The 15,822-nt window shown below is 38.8% G+C and overlaps 1 protein-coding gene across 2 annotated transcripts in view; it reads right to left on the reverse strand.

The window, feature by feature from the left end:
* Nucleotides 1-15,822, reverse strand: part of LOC134344162 (AF4/FMR2 family member 1-like) — a 160,460-nt gene that overhangs the window by 45,119 nt on the left and 99,519 nt on the right. For both annotated transcript variants that reach the window (XM_063043501.1, XM_063043500.1), the window contains exons 4-9: nt 14,453-14,497; nt 13,298-13,384; nt 13,074-13,107; nt 9,714-9,756; nt 2,259-2,313; nt 1,993-2,030 (exon numbers count right to left, since the gene is read on the reverse strand). In XM_063043501.1, the coding sequence (XP_062899571.1) occupies nt 1,993-2,030; nt 2,259-2,313; nt 9,714-9,756; nt 13,074-13,107; nt 13,298-13,384; nt 14,453-14,497 (302 nt within the window). The remainder of the gene's footprint in view (nt 1-1,992; nt 2,031-2,258; nt 2,314-9,713; nt 9,757-13,073; nt 13,108-13,297; nt 13,385-14,452; nt 14,498-15,822) is intronic.

Here is a 15,822-nt window from a genome sequence, read left to right on the forward strand (position 1 = left end):
AATCCTGAATTACAGTAACATCAGGAAGAAAGAATATACGAAGCTGGAGAGATACCAGGGCTTGATAAAGCGGATAAAGGATGTGGAAGGTTAAAGCTGGAGTAATCCCGGTGGTGATAGGAGCACCTGGAGCTGTGACACCTGGACTGGGAGAGTGGCTCCAACAAATCCCAGGAACAACATCTGAGATCCCAGTCCAGAAGAGCACACTACTAGGAACAGAAAGGATGCTGCGCCGAATCCTTAAGCTTACAGGCCTCTGGTAGAGGACCCGCGATTGAGGGAAAAATACATATACACACCACCCATAAGGAGTGAGAAAAAATATATATGCATATTCTGTGTTGTTGTATTTTTACTGATATTCTATATAGGTTGGTTGAGTTGTACCATCAAGCTGCGGTGGTGTGGGCGGATGGGGTAGGGGAGGTGGGCCTCAGGGCTTATTACATGATTGTGATCCTGCGTGGGCTTACTGTTTGCGACTGTTGATAATGTGTCTTTGCACATTGACCCCATAGTAATGCTGTCTCGTTTGGCTGTATTCATATACAGTTACATGACAGTTATACTTGAATTGAATTGAAAGAGACATATGCCTTGTCCTCTACAAATAGTATTACAAAATTTATCAACCTCTAGGATGATGGACAAAGCTAATATTCATTGAAAAAGTAACTCGGTTAAGTCCTCTTCAGATTCATGGTATTGGTGTCAGAAGCCAAACCAAGTTGAACTGAAGCTGCATGGCCAAGGTGACTTAATGTAAAACTGAGAATACAAATTTCTATCTGTTGGTGAAACACTAAGAAATATAAATCATATTCAATGTGGATAAAATTGGACCAGATTTCATCATCAAGAAAGAAGGAAAATAATTTTCTAGCTCTATGTCAATTGACTGTTATCACTTGGTTACTGGGAGAATTGGCAGGAGTTGGAGACTATTGATGGCTTGTTCCCGTGAATCTTTTTCAGCATAGTGTGATAATGTAATTCAGGCTTGGAGATCTTTCCTGTCCATCATTATTCTATCATCAAAAAGTTTCCTGCCTTAGTTACTTTGCCCATTTTTATTCCCTGGAGTGAGAGCTTTATAAAATTTATTCCCAATTACTATTTTTTTCAAATCTATTCCTATTCAATTAAAATTCATTTTTAATAGGCCCAATTTCAGTCAATTGAACTAGGAATTTTGAAGTACTTCAGTGAATTTTCCTCAAAGCCGGGGGGTGGGGTTGGAATCATGCCAGGATTGAAGGGCAAAGGCAAGCAACCCAGAGATCTCTTGATTTTTGTGACAAATGGCTGATGCATCTGGGCAGCAATCCAAACAATCTAAAGGCATTTCCCAGATTATGACAGAGCTTCCTGAGAATCATCCATGACCCTCAATATTTTGTAAATTAGATATGAACATAAACAGTATGTGGAAGATAATTACAGAAACAATAGTGACAGGAGAGTGAAAAGATACTGCCAACTCACCACATTATTGACTCAGTGAGTGAGTGAGACTGTTCAGCACTCCTAGCTCTGTTTGGCTTGACCCAGACCTCCACTGTTGTGGGGGTTGAGTCATGGTGGGTGTGCTGGGTGGGGAACACAGTGAAACAGCACACAGAAATGGCCTGTTCCAGTCTGCAGAAGGTGCCTACAGCTCTGCATCAGCCATCTAATCCACGCCACTAGGTTCCCAAATGTTCAGTGATACCTATGGAGTGTCCATAACCCAGTGAGACCCTTTAACCAGTCTCTGGAAAAGCAGGAAGAGGGGAGGGAAATCAGCAATAGATCTTTGAATGTTTGTCCAATTGTTCCTCCTAAACTTTGTAAAATTCAATGTTGTGTAGGACACTGATTTACATTTTACAGTAAGGTACAGGCACAAAGGGAAGCTACTAGTGGTAGGTCCTAGGATTTTGTACTAAAGAGTCAAAAGTATTGAACACACAACACAAATATCTGGATGTGAACAGAAAAATTAGGTACCTTTTCGGAACAGAAATAGGCACTGTTTTTTCCGTGACCTGCATGAGAAAGGGGAAGAACAGGTATGGAGGTGGGATGGACAGGGGCATGGGTGGTATAGGAGAGAAGAGAAGGTGAAAAGAAAAGCACGTAAATCAGTCTTTTGGTTATGTACAAGAAAAAGAGATCATACCATGCATTCTTTCCAAAGTATTTACATCTCTGGAAAGCAAATCCTTTCTCATATTTGCTAAGTACAGATATTCAACAAAAAGTCAAAAACTAACCTGATCCCCATCACTGTCATCACTACTGCTGATCTGTAGGTCATTTTCAAGCATTCTGAAAATAAATTTGTAAATAAAAGTTAGACAACATCAGAAATTCACATTTGGAAATGTTGCCCACTTTTAGTTACTCACCCAAAATGATTTCCAATTCAAAATTTTTTCATTTTCTTATTAAGTTGAAATGTACATTTACCAGCACCCCAACAAGCCCCACATACTGCGCAATGATTCATAGTCACAGTCATAGTCATACTTTATTGATCCTGGGGGAAACTGGTTTTCATTACAGTTGCACCATACAGTTGCATCAGTGAGCAAACAGTACAAATAGGTATATAAATGAGTATGTGAATTAATGCCACACAATGAGTAAGGTGCCAGTTTAAGCTCTGGTTGGCCTGAAACTTCTGAGATTGGGTTCTTCATTACTTCATAAATTAACTTAGTTGTTGACTAGAGTTCTTCAGTTAAAAGAACTGGTTATAGCTTAACATGGCTTAAAGCTACATTTAAGTAACACAACTGAAATAAATTAACACGCCATGTATTTGCTTTGGCAATGTATCAAGGATATAAACTGTGCTAGATCAATACACAATGAGGAGGTATCAGGAGGTATGAGGAGGTAAGTTGTTCGTTTTTTAAAAAAGTAAAATGCAGAGAGTGGTGAGTGTGTGGAATGGGCTGCCGGAGACAGTGGTGGAGGCAGATACGATAGGGTCTTTTAAGAGACTCCTGGACAGGTATATGGAGCTCAGAAAAATAGAGGGCTATGGGTAACCCTAGGTAATTTCTCAGGTAAGGACATGTTCGGCACAGTTTTGTGGGCTGAAGCGTCTATATTGTGATGTAAGTTTTTCTATGTTTCTCAATTTTTCTAAATTCCATTAAACAATGAAGCTGGCTAAAAAGATGCATTCTTTTAAAAATGATGCATTTATTCTCTAGGAAGAGTATATATCACCTAGTGGTTTTCCCTAGAAATCATCTATTTAAGAAAACCATAGTGAAAATGGTTAAGAAGCGCTTTGAGAAACTCAAAGAATGAGATCACTGATAAAGGAAAGATTATCCTCTTCTGTAATTGCTGATATAATTCCAGTATACGCTTATACGCAGGAGGATTTTCACAAACTTATTTGAAACATGCTAAACATCACTTAGGAATGTGTAACATTAACGAATGTTCCATTCCCAAACAATGAACTCTATGTTACAAAAAAGGGTTTATTTGGTTCGTGACACATCTTGTGCAACATCCAGAATACACTAAGATTTGTAGACAATTGTTGATTTAGCTATACGAAGTCTGAAAAAGTATTATCTCACTGCACATGCAAAAAAGCTTTATGCTTGAATGCACGAGGTGCAGATGACATGCATTGTTTGCTGCTTTTCTCTGCATGGAACCTCATTCAATCAATTGCATTTAACAAGCAAAAGGGCACTTTACACAGCACAATAACTGAGGACACAAACCTTTCAGAAATAATTGATGTACAATTATCAAAATGTCAGAGCACCATAATAGGCCACAAGATCTAACATGTTTATACCAGCACTTTCCCACATTTTCCTCCTGGATTATTCCCACATCTCCGTAATCTCCAAAACGCAGAATGAGAGCAGGAACTTTAAAGATGCAAGTCTTTGATTGTCAAACTGGAGGGAACTTTATCCAATAAAACAAACGCAAGGCTAAGTGAAGTAGCCTTTAGGGGCAGAAATTGAGACTGGGGGGCAGGGGGCGGGGTTTGATGCCTTGGCTTGAGGGGTTTTGGTGAATGGGCATGGGTAAGATCAGGTAAGATTTTATTTTTGCTGTTCATCCCTTGCACTTTATTCAGAGTAGGCAGGATGGCAGTTAGGGCAGTGGAATGCTCCTCTTGCAAGATGTGGGAAGCTGGGGAACCTCATGGTCTCTCTGATGACTGCATCTGTAAGGTGTGTCCCAGTGCAGCTCCTGGCACACTGGATCATGGAATTAGACCTGGAGTCAGATGTACTCAGGACCATCCGGGAGGTTGAGAACCACAGGTGAAGCTTTTAATGAAGGGGTCACATCTAAGGCTTCAGACAGTTTCCTGGTGGTCATCCATCTAAAAGGAACTAGCAATCACTACAGGGCTCCCCTGTGGCCATTCCCCTCAGTAACTAGTATACCCACAGATACTGTTGAGGGGAATGTTCTTTTAGGGATTAGCATAAGTAGTTGGGTCTCTGGTACCACGATTGGCTCTGAGGCTTACAGGGAAAGGGTGCAGTCGAGCCGAATCATAGTAGTAAGAGGCTCGATGGTGAGCAGGCAGAGTAGAATTTTTGATGCTGCAGAAGAGATACCACGATAGTGTTTTACCTCTTGGTTCCAGGGCAAAGGATGTCTCTGAGTGGCTGCAGAAAATTCTTGAGGAGGAGGGTGATTAGCCAGAGGTTGTTGTTACATGTTGTACAAACAACAGAGATAGAACAAGGTACAAGGTTCTGCAGAATGAGTATAGGGAGTTAAGAAGTAAGAAATTAAGTAGGAGGAGCTTGAGGGCAGTGATATCTAGATTATTCACAGTACCATGTGTTAACAAGGTCAGAAATGGAAGGATAAGCCAGATAAATTTGTGGCTCAGGGGGCTTGGATTCAGGTTCTTGGACTCCTGGGATCTTTTCTGGGATACAGGTGATCTGTACAAGAGGGAATGGTTGCACTTGAACCAGAGAGGGACCAATATCCTTGCAGGGGAATCTGCTAGTGCTATAGCAGGATTATTAACACAGTAGGGGTTGGGATGCTGAACATGAACAAGTCATGGGAAAAAGCATAAGCAAGTGAGAACAGAGTGAGTGATCAGGACAGCACAGATACAGGTCAAAAAATATACAGTTAAACTGTATTTATTTCAATGCTCGATGTTTAACGGGCAAAGCAAACTCAGAGCATGGGTTGGCTCCAAGGACTGAGATGATATAGCCATAACAGAAACATGACTGAGAGAATGCAGTACTGGCAACCCAATAATCCAGGATACAGATGTTACAGATATAACGGGGGTACAGGTAAGTGAGGAGGAGGTATAACCTTTTTCTCAACTAGAACCTCGATATCTGTCATCAGCCAAGGTTCCCTAAACTTGCTAATCACCTCAACAGGAACAAGTTGCTCCTGGACACTTAGCATCATAATATTAGAAACTTCACACTTACCATTCATTCTTTTTGCCTCAGACAGGCTCATTCTGTTAAACCCTTCCTAATTCCCTCAGAATGAGCCCTGCCCCAGTTTAACACCTGTCCTATTCTTTTCTATCTTAAAACTAATAAAATTAGGGTCACTAGAGCCAAAGTGCACCCTGACCGCTACTTTGGTTACTTACTCTGCATCTCCAAGAGGAGATCCAGTATAGCATCGTCCAGACCAAGGCGCTCTATATACCTACCCAGTAGAGTTTCCTGGATACATTTCACAAATTCCATCCCATCCAGGCCCTTAACACTATAGGTGGCTCAGTCAATACCATGGAAATTAAAATCTCCCACAAATACAGCCCTCTTATTCTTACAACTTTGAGCAATCTCTACATACCTGGTGTCCCACTTATTAATGTGGGGAAAATAGTACAGCACCTTTAGAAACTAGAAAATTTGTATTTTCTAAGTTCTAGCCATATGGCATCATAGGCAATCCCCCAAGAATGTCAGCTCTATGTATTGCTGCCAGAAGCGTTTAAAGTAAACTGGTATCAAGTAGTGGATAGTTATATGGAGGGGCAGGGCTTAGAGAGAGATAGGTGAATGTAGGAAACTGGAACTAACTGGGTGGGCAGCATAAAGGGAATGTACTTTTTGAGCAGGGAGCCCTGTATCTGTACTATATTGCTTTATGACTCTAAATACCTTTCACCCTTTATGGAAAATGCTCTGGGCAACATTGTGTCAGGAAGTGCTCATTCCTGTTTTAAGAAATGTTCTCTAATTTCCTACTGTCACTGTCCTTGGAGGAATCCCCTGAATCTCCCCATTGGTAAGGGGATGACGAATAAATGCAAATAATGTGACTGACAGAAGAGTGACTCGCTGAAGCAAGCGGAGCAATCAAGATGCTGCCACTGGCCTTGGTGCTACAGAACTTGGGTCACAAGGGGAAAGTTTTCCCTTTTGATTACAAACGAGTAACAAATCCAAGAAAGTACATGGAATCAGGTGACAATGGAATTAGGTTTATTTATGACAACCTGTGGACACAGCTATGCAGACATTCTCAGTAACATTGGGCAAAGTGTAGGAGGCTGCAACGTGGTATTTACCAGCTGGCATCAATCTCTTTAAGGGGGAAGGGGACTCTGAGCTTTAGATGACAATTGTTTCCAAAACTGAACAACCAATGCAGTAAGATAAGCCCATCAAGGAAGGTTCTGAAACAAAATAAACTTGTTGGTTGTAATATGCACTTAATTATACAGATGACCCAAGGGAAGAATTTTTTCATGGATAATTTGATACTACCTTTACCTTAAACCAAAGCACTGACAAATTTATTGATTCCAATGCTGTGTGGAGCATCATTCTAATTATCCTCTGGGGTGATCACCTAATTTGAGTACAAAATACACATGGCTGCCTGAAGACTTCAATTGCTATATATATATCTGGAGTCTAATTTACACAGTTTATTGCTAAATCCCAGATGAATGCTTATTCCCTTATGCCAAGTAGGATCTCATCATTATAGAAGAATGTAAGTTAATCATTAGGCAGCCTCATGCAGTCAAAGTCAGAGCAACCGGTATTAGATATCAACTGACTGATTACTGCTCAATACAGGTTAATTTATCCAGAGTTAATTGTTTCACATGCTGTAATATAATTTAACATCTGCTTCATTCGGATCATCTCCACCTTTCACTTTATAGCAACAGAATATTGGTTTCACAAGACATTTATATTATTTCAGTTTGTTATTCTCCTTCCTCTCCTTACGGTGCTACATCCCATTTTGGGATTTTTGTTTCAATGAACAGAACTAATTGTAGTAGCATATGGCAGAAAAGGACAGAACTCACCCATTGCTGCACACACCAACTTCTTTATAATTACATTATTACTCAAACTACTTACTCAGTTGCTTTGTGCTTGGAAATTGCTGCATTTCTAATGCACAGAGTTGTGCCCAATTCATTTTGTAAGTTACTACTGCTGCTACTCTGTAGGTCCGAGTTTTGATATAAAAAAAACTCATCACCAACTTCCACTTGCCACCTTATCAGCTACCCCAACCCCGAGAAATGTTCACAACCACCACATTTGGAAATTAGAAACAGAATCAGGTTTATTATCACCAGCATGTGACATGAAATTTGTTAACTTAGCAGCAGCAGTTCAATGCAATACATAATAGAGAGAGAAAAAAATGAAAATAATAATTACAGTATATGTATATTGAATAGATTTTAAAAAGTGCAAAAACAGAAATACTGTATATTTTAAAAAGTGAGGTAATGTCCAAGGGTTCAATGTCCATTTAGGAATCGGATGGTGGAGGGGAAGAAGCTGTTCCTGAATTGCTGAGTGTGTGCCTTCAGGCTTCTGTACCTCCTACCTGATAGTAACAGTGAGAAAAGGGCATGCCCTGGGTGCTGAAGGTCCTTAATAATGGAAGCTACCTTTCTGAGACACCACTCGCTGAAGATGTACTTTGTAGGCTAGTACCCAAGATGGAGCTGACTAGATTTAGAACCCTCTGCAGCTTCTTTCGGTCCGGTGCAGTAGCCTCTCCATACCAGACAGACATGCAGCCTGTCAGAATGCTCTCCACGGTTCATCTAAACAAATTTTTGAGTGTATTTGTTGACATGCCTAATCTCTTCAAACTCCTAATGAAGTATAGCCGCCGTTTTGCCTTCTTTATAACTACATCGATATTTTGGGCCAAGGTCAGATCCTCAGAGATATTGACACCGAGGAACTTGAAGCTGCTCACTCTCTCCACTTCTGATCCCTCTATGAGGATTGGTATATGTTCCTTCATCTTACCCTTCCTGAAGTCCACAATCAGCTCTTTTGTCTTTCTGACATTAAGTGCCAGGTTGTTGCTGCGGCACCACTCCACTAGTTGGCATATCTCACTCCTGTATGCCTTCTCGTCACCACCTGAGATTCTACCAACAATGGTTGTATCGTCAGCAAATTTATTGATGGTATTTGAGCTATGCCTAGCCACACAGTCACATGTATATAGAGAGTAGAGCAGTGGGCTAAGCACATACCTCTGAGGTGGGCCAGTGTTGATTGTCAGCGAGGAGGATATATTATCACCAATCTGCACAGACTGTGGTCTTCCGGTTAGGAAGTCCAGGATCCAGATGTAGAGGGAGGTACAAAGGCTCAGGTTCTGCAACTTCTCAATCAGGATTGTGAGAATGTGGTACTAAATGCTGAGCTACAGTCGATGAACAGCATCCTGACATAGGTATTTGTGCTGTTCAGGTGGTCTAAAGAAGTGTGGGAGAGCCATTGAGATTGCATCTGCCATTGACCTATTGTGGCAATAGGCAAATTGCAATGGGTCCAAGTCCTTGCTGAGGCAGGAATTCAGTCTAGTCAGGACAAACCTCTCAAAGCATTTCATCACTGTCGATGTGAGTGCTACCAGGTGATAGCCATTAAGGCAGCTCACATTATTCGTCTTGGGCACTGGTATAATTGTTGCCTTTTTGAAGCAAGTGGGAGCAAGCAACTGGGCAACTAGTTTTTTGGCCTATGTCTTTAATCTGCCTTCTCTTGTTTCTGAACTGATGGTTGTTAGTCCTTTCGAATCACCCTTCTAAATGACAGAAATTGGTACACTGTTTGCTCTGATTTTAGCTCTGGGATGGCTCACATAGATTTGGCTTTGGAGGAAAGAATATAAAAGCATACTTGTTATCGTGTTAGTGAAATGGAAGGAGAATATTCATTGTGGAAAGACCTGAGAGGCAAATAAGTTTAAAAAAAATAATCAATCCTCGAAGAACACTGAATACTGCTAAAATTCTCAAAATTAAAGACTTCCAACAAGTCAGCCAACATCATTGCTTTTGTCAAAGTATGGGGAGAGGAGGGAAGGGGAGAGATCTATTATTGTTTTCCAGGCCTTAGTAGCTGCTACAGAAGAGGAATGATACCCAAACTACATTTAGCTATCAATACTGTGAGTAGCAGCATATCAACTGTACAAAAATCCCGGCCATTTTAAGGATGAGTAATTCCACTGACTCATTCCATTGCAGATAAATTTGGAGCTTGCACAAGAAATATAATAATATCATCATCATGTGCCATGCCCAGTTTGAGCTTTGACTGCCATGGCCCACACACTCCTGTTTTGGGTCAAGTGGATCAATTCATTGGCATTCATTTATAATTATGTACATAATTCCAAACTGTAAAAATGTCACAGCTACAATATGAAGAAGAAGTACTCACAGTTTTTCTGATTGTGATTTTTTTGGTGGAATCTCACATTTATCTGCAAAAGAAAATACATATGAACACTAAAGACTGAAATACAAGTTTCATGGAGTTATATTTATTTCAAAAACTCAAAACTAAAGCGGCAGACTTTTGTTGTTCAGTTGTTAAGTCGTCCAACTCTTTGTGACCTCACGGATTCCTGCACACCAAGCCCTCTTGTTGGAAACAGCCTCTCAAAGATCCCCCAAGGTCATATACATTGTCTGAGTAATATTATCTTTCCATCGTAGCCTCTGTCATCCTCTCCTTCTGTTTCACCTAACATAAGAGTTTTCTCTAAAAAATCCTGTCTTCTCATGATGTGGCCTAAATACTTGAGCTTTTGTCTCATAGTCAAGCCTCCTAGTGAGCAGTCTGACAATTTTGCACTTGATTTGGAACCAACTGATTGAGTATTCAGTGGCAAAGACTTCAGCAAACAACCCAGTGGATAGTCAACACTGATGCAGAGTGACTTAAAGAAGATAATGCCGTCTTTATAATCGAAGTCAGGAACAGAACAAAAATTTCATTCCTGTTTGGCACTGTAATCTAGAAGTAGAAAACCAAGCTCCCACAGAAACAAAGACTGAAATCGAAGTCATCACAAACCCATCCATTCATTAACTGCTATTGAAAATTCTTTTCATTCTACCTCCAATCTTATTTCCCTTCATTAAGGTTTCTGTAATTTGCAATTTCAAGGTAGTAATATGCAAGTATGCAGGTTACAGAATATGAAAGTTCACATCTGGTAACAGACCCACAATGTGGGCATTTTTTAAACCTTAGTTTTACTTGATTTTAGGCCCACAAAATGAACTGCCTAAATAAAAACAGCAAAATATCTTGCAAATGGCCAGAAGGGAAGCAAAAAAAACATTTTTAAAATATTTTCCAAATGCTGCTCTATGTTGCTTTCATGTTCTTTTCTCCCTTTGCTTATGGATGTGTATTTTGTACTTTCCAAAAAAGACTGAGTTGAATTAAATTGGTTTAAAAAATGAGAATGTTAAAAGAAATCCAAAACTTTTTCATGTATTTCAGTCATATGTGGATGTCGTATCTCAATTGCTTTAACTACCCCAATTTCCTTTCAGAAATCAGTGTCCTACTAGTATCTCACATCAAAGTTGCTGGTGGACACAGGTCAGGCAGCATCAATAATAATATAACCTGCTGTGTTCACCAGAAACTTTGATGTGTGTTGCTTGAAATTCCAGCATCTGCAGAATTCCTCGTGTTTGCATCCTACTAGTATCTTTTATTTTGTGGCCTGTATTCCCAAAGGAGATTACACAAAACTTATGAACTGCTGCTAATTTCTACAAGTCCTCATGAAACTGAGTGCATTACTATGTACTGAGAGTTAGTTTGGTGTATAAGAATTGAATAGCAGTCGTAGTAGTTCTTAACAAGTGCAATATCAACTTCTAGAAATCTTCCACTATTCAAACAATCTGCATGCTGGGTGGAGTTCACCCTATTGTGCAACTACAAAGACTGACCACATCCATTGTCCTCCTTCAATATCCTAACAACCTGTGATCATATTCTGATATGCAGGGAAAAGCTGAAGCACAGTTTTATATGAAAACTGTGATAAGAAATAGGTAGAAACTCTGTTCTTTCTCCATTTGACAAAAACAAAATCATAAGTGTATAAAATGAAATAAAGTTTGATCTATGTATCAGGGAATGGATAAATACTGAGGAACACTTTGATGCTGCAACTATTCTTTGTTTCTATACCTGCATGACATTTAAAAAAAACACAAACCACATATTTGCTGTTTCCTGTGGCTGAAATGAAATGAATGCTGTTAAGAGATTGTGAAAATGTTACAAAGTAATTATGGAAATCTATACCTTTCAGTATGGGTTAAGCGGTCAGGTGCTATTAGTAAATGGTAGTAATCTCTTAAACAGAATCATTACTCTACCCACTCAATCATTAAATGGAATTTTATTGAAGTGCAAATAGTTTTACTGCTACTAGCTGGTTTCCATTGTAAATGCAAGTTTTTTTTCCAATTGTAACAAGCTTTTTAAATTGGATTAATACTGCACTACATTTTGGCTCAATTAAGTGGTTGCTCCAATTAGCCAATTTCACAAAAATAGTTTAAATTTGTATAAAAGAGATAAACTACCATTTAACTGAGTAACAAATTTAAATGAAATACAGAACAAATTAGAACACTATCAATACCAATATAGTACTATAAAACTGTATTAGTTCCTAATAGTTATCAACAGAGGAATTCATCCAGTGTACACTGCCATCTTCTTTGATTGAATGATGAATAAAGTCAGTGCAGACACGTAGTGCAGGTAATAGACTACTTTCATCGATTGCATCCTCTAAATCTGCATTTTCATTGTAATATTCAAGATGAGTGTTGATACTTTCAAATTCTTCATAGTTCCTAATTTGCTGAAGTAGTGAACTCGTTTCATTTTCACTCCCGGCCTGTTCTGACATCTCTAATCCTGAACGCTTTAAACCACAGTGAGCAAAACAGTTCAGAATTGCCTTGCCACTATCAGCGACAATAAAAACAAACACAAGCACACACACAACTGACACTATTTAAAAACAATTCTAAATTGCTTTGCTCAGTGTTCTGACAATACTGAACTGTTTTGCTCACTGTATAGTGTCTAACAGTGCACGTGATTAATGCTAGGCAGAAACTCTTTGGCAACAGCCTCCAGTCCCAATTAAGTGACATAGTGTCCCAAATAAACAAAGGGAATCTTGGCTGTTTTCTCAAATTGTTTTTGTTCTTTAAGAGTTGTCCCAAATAAGCGGCTGCCCAGATTAACCGATGACCAATTAACCAGAATCCATTGTATAAAATAACTGAATTCATCTGCAGTTACAAGACAGTGTATATACAACACAGTGTGCCATGGTATCGTAGAGGTCAGAGGAGCACAATTAGAGCTGGGGAGGGGGTCAGAGTTCAGAGTTCAATTCCAACACCATTTGTAAGGAGTTTGTACGTTCTCCCCATGAACATGTGGGTTTCCTCCAGGTGCCCTGGTTTCCTCCCACAGTGCAAAGACGTACTGGTTAGTAGGTTAATTGCTCATTGTAAATTGCCCTGCAATTAAGACTAAGGTTAAATCAGTGGGTTGCTGGTGGCACAGTTTGAAGGGCTGTAAGGACCTATTCCATGCTGTACCTCTAAATCAGGGGTTCTCAACCTGGGATCCACGGACCCCTTGATTACGGGTATTGGTTCATAGCATATAAAAGATTGGGAACCCATGCGCTAAATAAATAAATTATAAATAAAGATAAATCAGATTTAAGTGATCACTCACTGTGTTCTACAAAGCCAGAAGGGACAGGGGTGTCCTATAAAATGCAAAGGAAATAAGATTTAGTGCAATTTAATTCATCAGAAATTACTAAGTAGTTCAAATATTTTCTCAGCTGAGCATACATTTTTCTCCTAAAGCGATCCAAATAAAATTTATGATTACAACTGAATTCATAGTGATAAACACAATTTCTGTACAAAACAATCACATATGTTTTCACATACCTTGTTTTGGAAAGGAAATTTTGATGGTTCTGTTGTATGAGGTGTTTGGATGGCAGTGAGAGGTGGCGGCCACGAATGTGTCATTTCCTATCAAAATACCCAAAAATGTTCAGAGGTTATTTCCATCTTCCTAATTATGAAGATCCCACATAATAGAACAATCCTTAAACCAATTTGACATTAATGACTGTAACAAAATGTATAGATAATTAAACATGCTACAGTATCACAGATGCAAACCATTTTGCAATGAAATCTGGAACTGGTTGGTCATTATATAAAGCAACAATGGTTAATAATATTAAAATATACATGACCTATTTACATATACACACACACACATGAGAATTATATTGTGGATTGCACACACACACGCATTAGCAAATGAGTGCAGGTAGGAACAAAGAATTGAATCAACCAGGAAAATGGCAAAACCACCCCACTGATGTCCAGGAAAGGGGAGCAACAATCCCTATGGCATTCATACTCTACCGGCAAAATAGCATAATTATAACAAATAATGGTTTGTACACGCAACCTTGTTACAGACAGGTTCTGAAAGTTTCAAAAAGTTTATTACTTCAGCAATCATTATTTGGAGCAAAAAATCTAAAACAAAATATCTCCTATGATTTATTTAGTAAAAAAAAACAAAATATCTAATGCAAATACTTGTATAATGGCAGAATTACAAACATTAATTTAACCAAAGTGGTTCACAACACATTCTGGAGGCAATAGTATTTTGCCAGCTTTCTGGCCATGAAGCAAACAGATTAATTAATCCATTGAACTTGGCTCTCAAAAACATACCAAGAAAGGTACATTTTCCATAAAGGACCACCTGTGTTCAATTCACAGCGCTTCTGCTTCTAATTTTATTTGCATATCATCTTGGAACTCTTCAGAAGTCCTTGTTCCTGAGCTCATGTCCAAAGTTCACTTTTATGTAAAGGATTAACTACATAGTAGTTATATAGGAACTGAGCGTATAAAAAGACTTCAAAATCTATTTGTTTTTATGTATTACACCATCTTTTTCAGCAATAGTTTGGAAAAAAAGTGTTGTTGTATACTATCAAGTTATTCTTTTCTGTAACAACAGCAGCAGACTTGTATTAAAACAATGCAAAACTTAACAGCACTAGAGCTTACCTTCAGGATTTCTTCAACACAATTGACATCATTTGATAATGTTTCCTATGAAGCAAAAGAATATTTTACATTGAAGTAACCATTCCATTATCACGTCCATAACATTGGTTGTTTGGCATCCTTACAGTAACAATTATTTTTAATCAAACAGTTTTTAAAAAATGGGACAGTTAGCAAAGTGGCAGAGGTATGACACTTATCGTTTGCTTAACCCTCCAAATTAATCTGCCACAGCCCTGAGAGAAAGTTCTGGGCTCCATTACCAGTCCAAGGCTTGAAAGTAAAAATCTAGGCTGATGGTATGATAGAGCAGAAAAAGTATGCCACACTATAAATAAAAACTTTTCAGACAAGAAGAGCTTAATGGATATAAAGGATTCTATAGTACTATTTGAAATAGCTGTGGAGCCAATATTTCTTCCCCCAATCAATGTCTTTTAAATAGATTATTTGCTGTTGTCACATTACAGTTAGAACCATCTTGTTTTCTCTATTTCCTTGCTCTGACAAAGGAGGTCTACAACCAGCTTCTCTTTCCACAGATGTTGCTTAATGCTATTTTCATTTCAGATCTCCAGCATCTGCTGATTTTTGATTTTCTTAAGTTCTATTATAGTTTGGCTGATCTACGTTGAATGCCAATTGATTGAAATAGTCCCACTTTATTACTGTGTTTTAAAAGTTCAAAAGAATTTTATTTTAATTTAATAGATAAGAGTGTGGAACAGGCCCTTCCAACTCAACAAGCCACACAGCCCAGCAACCCACCTATTTAACCTAGCCTAATCACAAGATGATTTACAACAACCAATTAACCTACTAACCAGTAGGTCTTTGGAATGTGAGGGGAAATCCACGCTTCAACAAATGCTGCAAGGACATACAAACTTCCTACACATGGCATCAGAAATGAACTCCAAACTCCAGTGCCCCGAGCTTTAATAATGTTGCACTAACCACTACACTACAGTGGTGCCAAGGTCATAAAATGTGTTATATATAAATGCATTCATTCTTTTTTATGGGAAATTGTCAGAACCAGAGCACAATCTTTATTCAAATCCTGCTCAGTATACTGCCAGTCAAGCGACTCGAAGTGCTGTCAGTTTACACCAATTATCAGATGAGCAGGCAGCCATAAAACAAAGAAACCCAATGAAACCCATTTTTAAAAAAGATGACTGTCAAACATCCTATGCGCAGAAAAGGAAAAACAACTCATGCAAATAATAAAAATAAGCAAATAACATTCAGAACTGAAGCTTATGACAATGAGTCCACAGCCATGAAGGCAGTCATCACAGATCCCAGCGCCTGTTAATTGCAGGCCACAGTCTCAGTTCAGTGCAGAGATGAGTGTAAATCTTGCG

Source organism: Mobula hypostoma, chromosome 3 (genome assembly GCF_963921235.1).
Source record: "Mobula hypostoma chromosome 3, sMobHyp1.1, whole genome shotgun sequence".
Taxonomy (NCBI): domain Eukaryota; kingdom Metazoa; phylum Chordata; class Chondrichthyes; order Myliobatiformes; family Myliobatidae; genus Mobula; species Mobula hypostoma.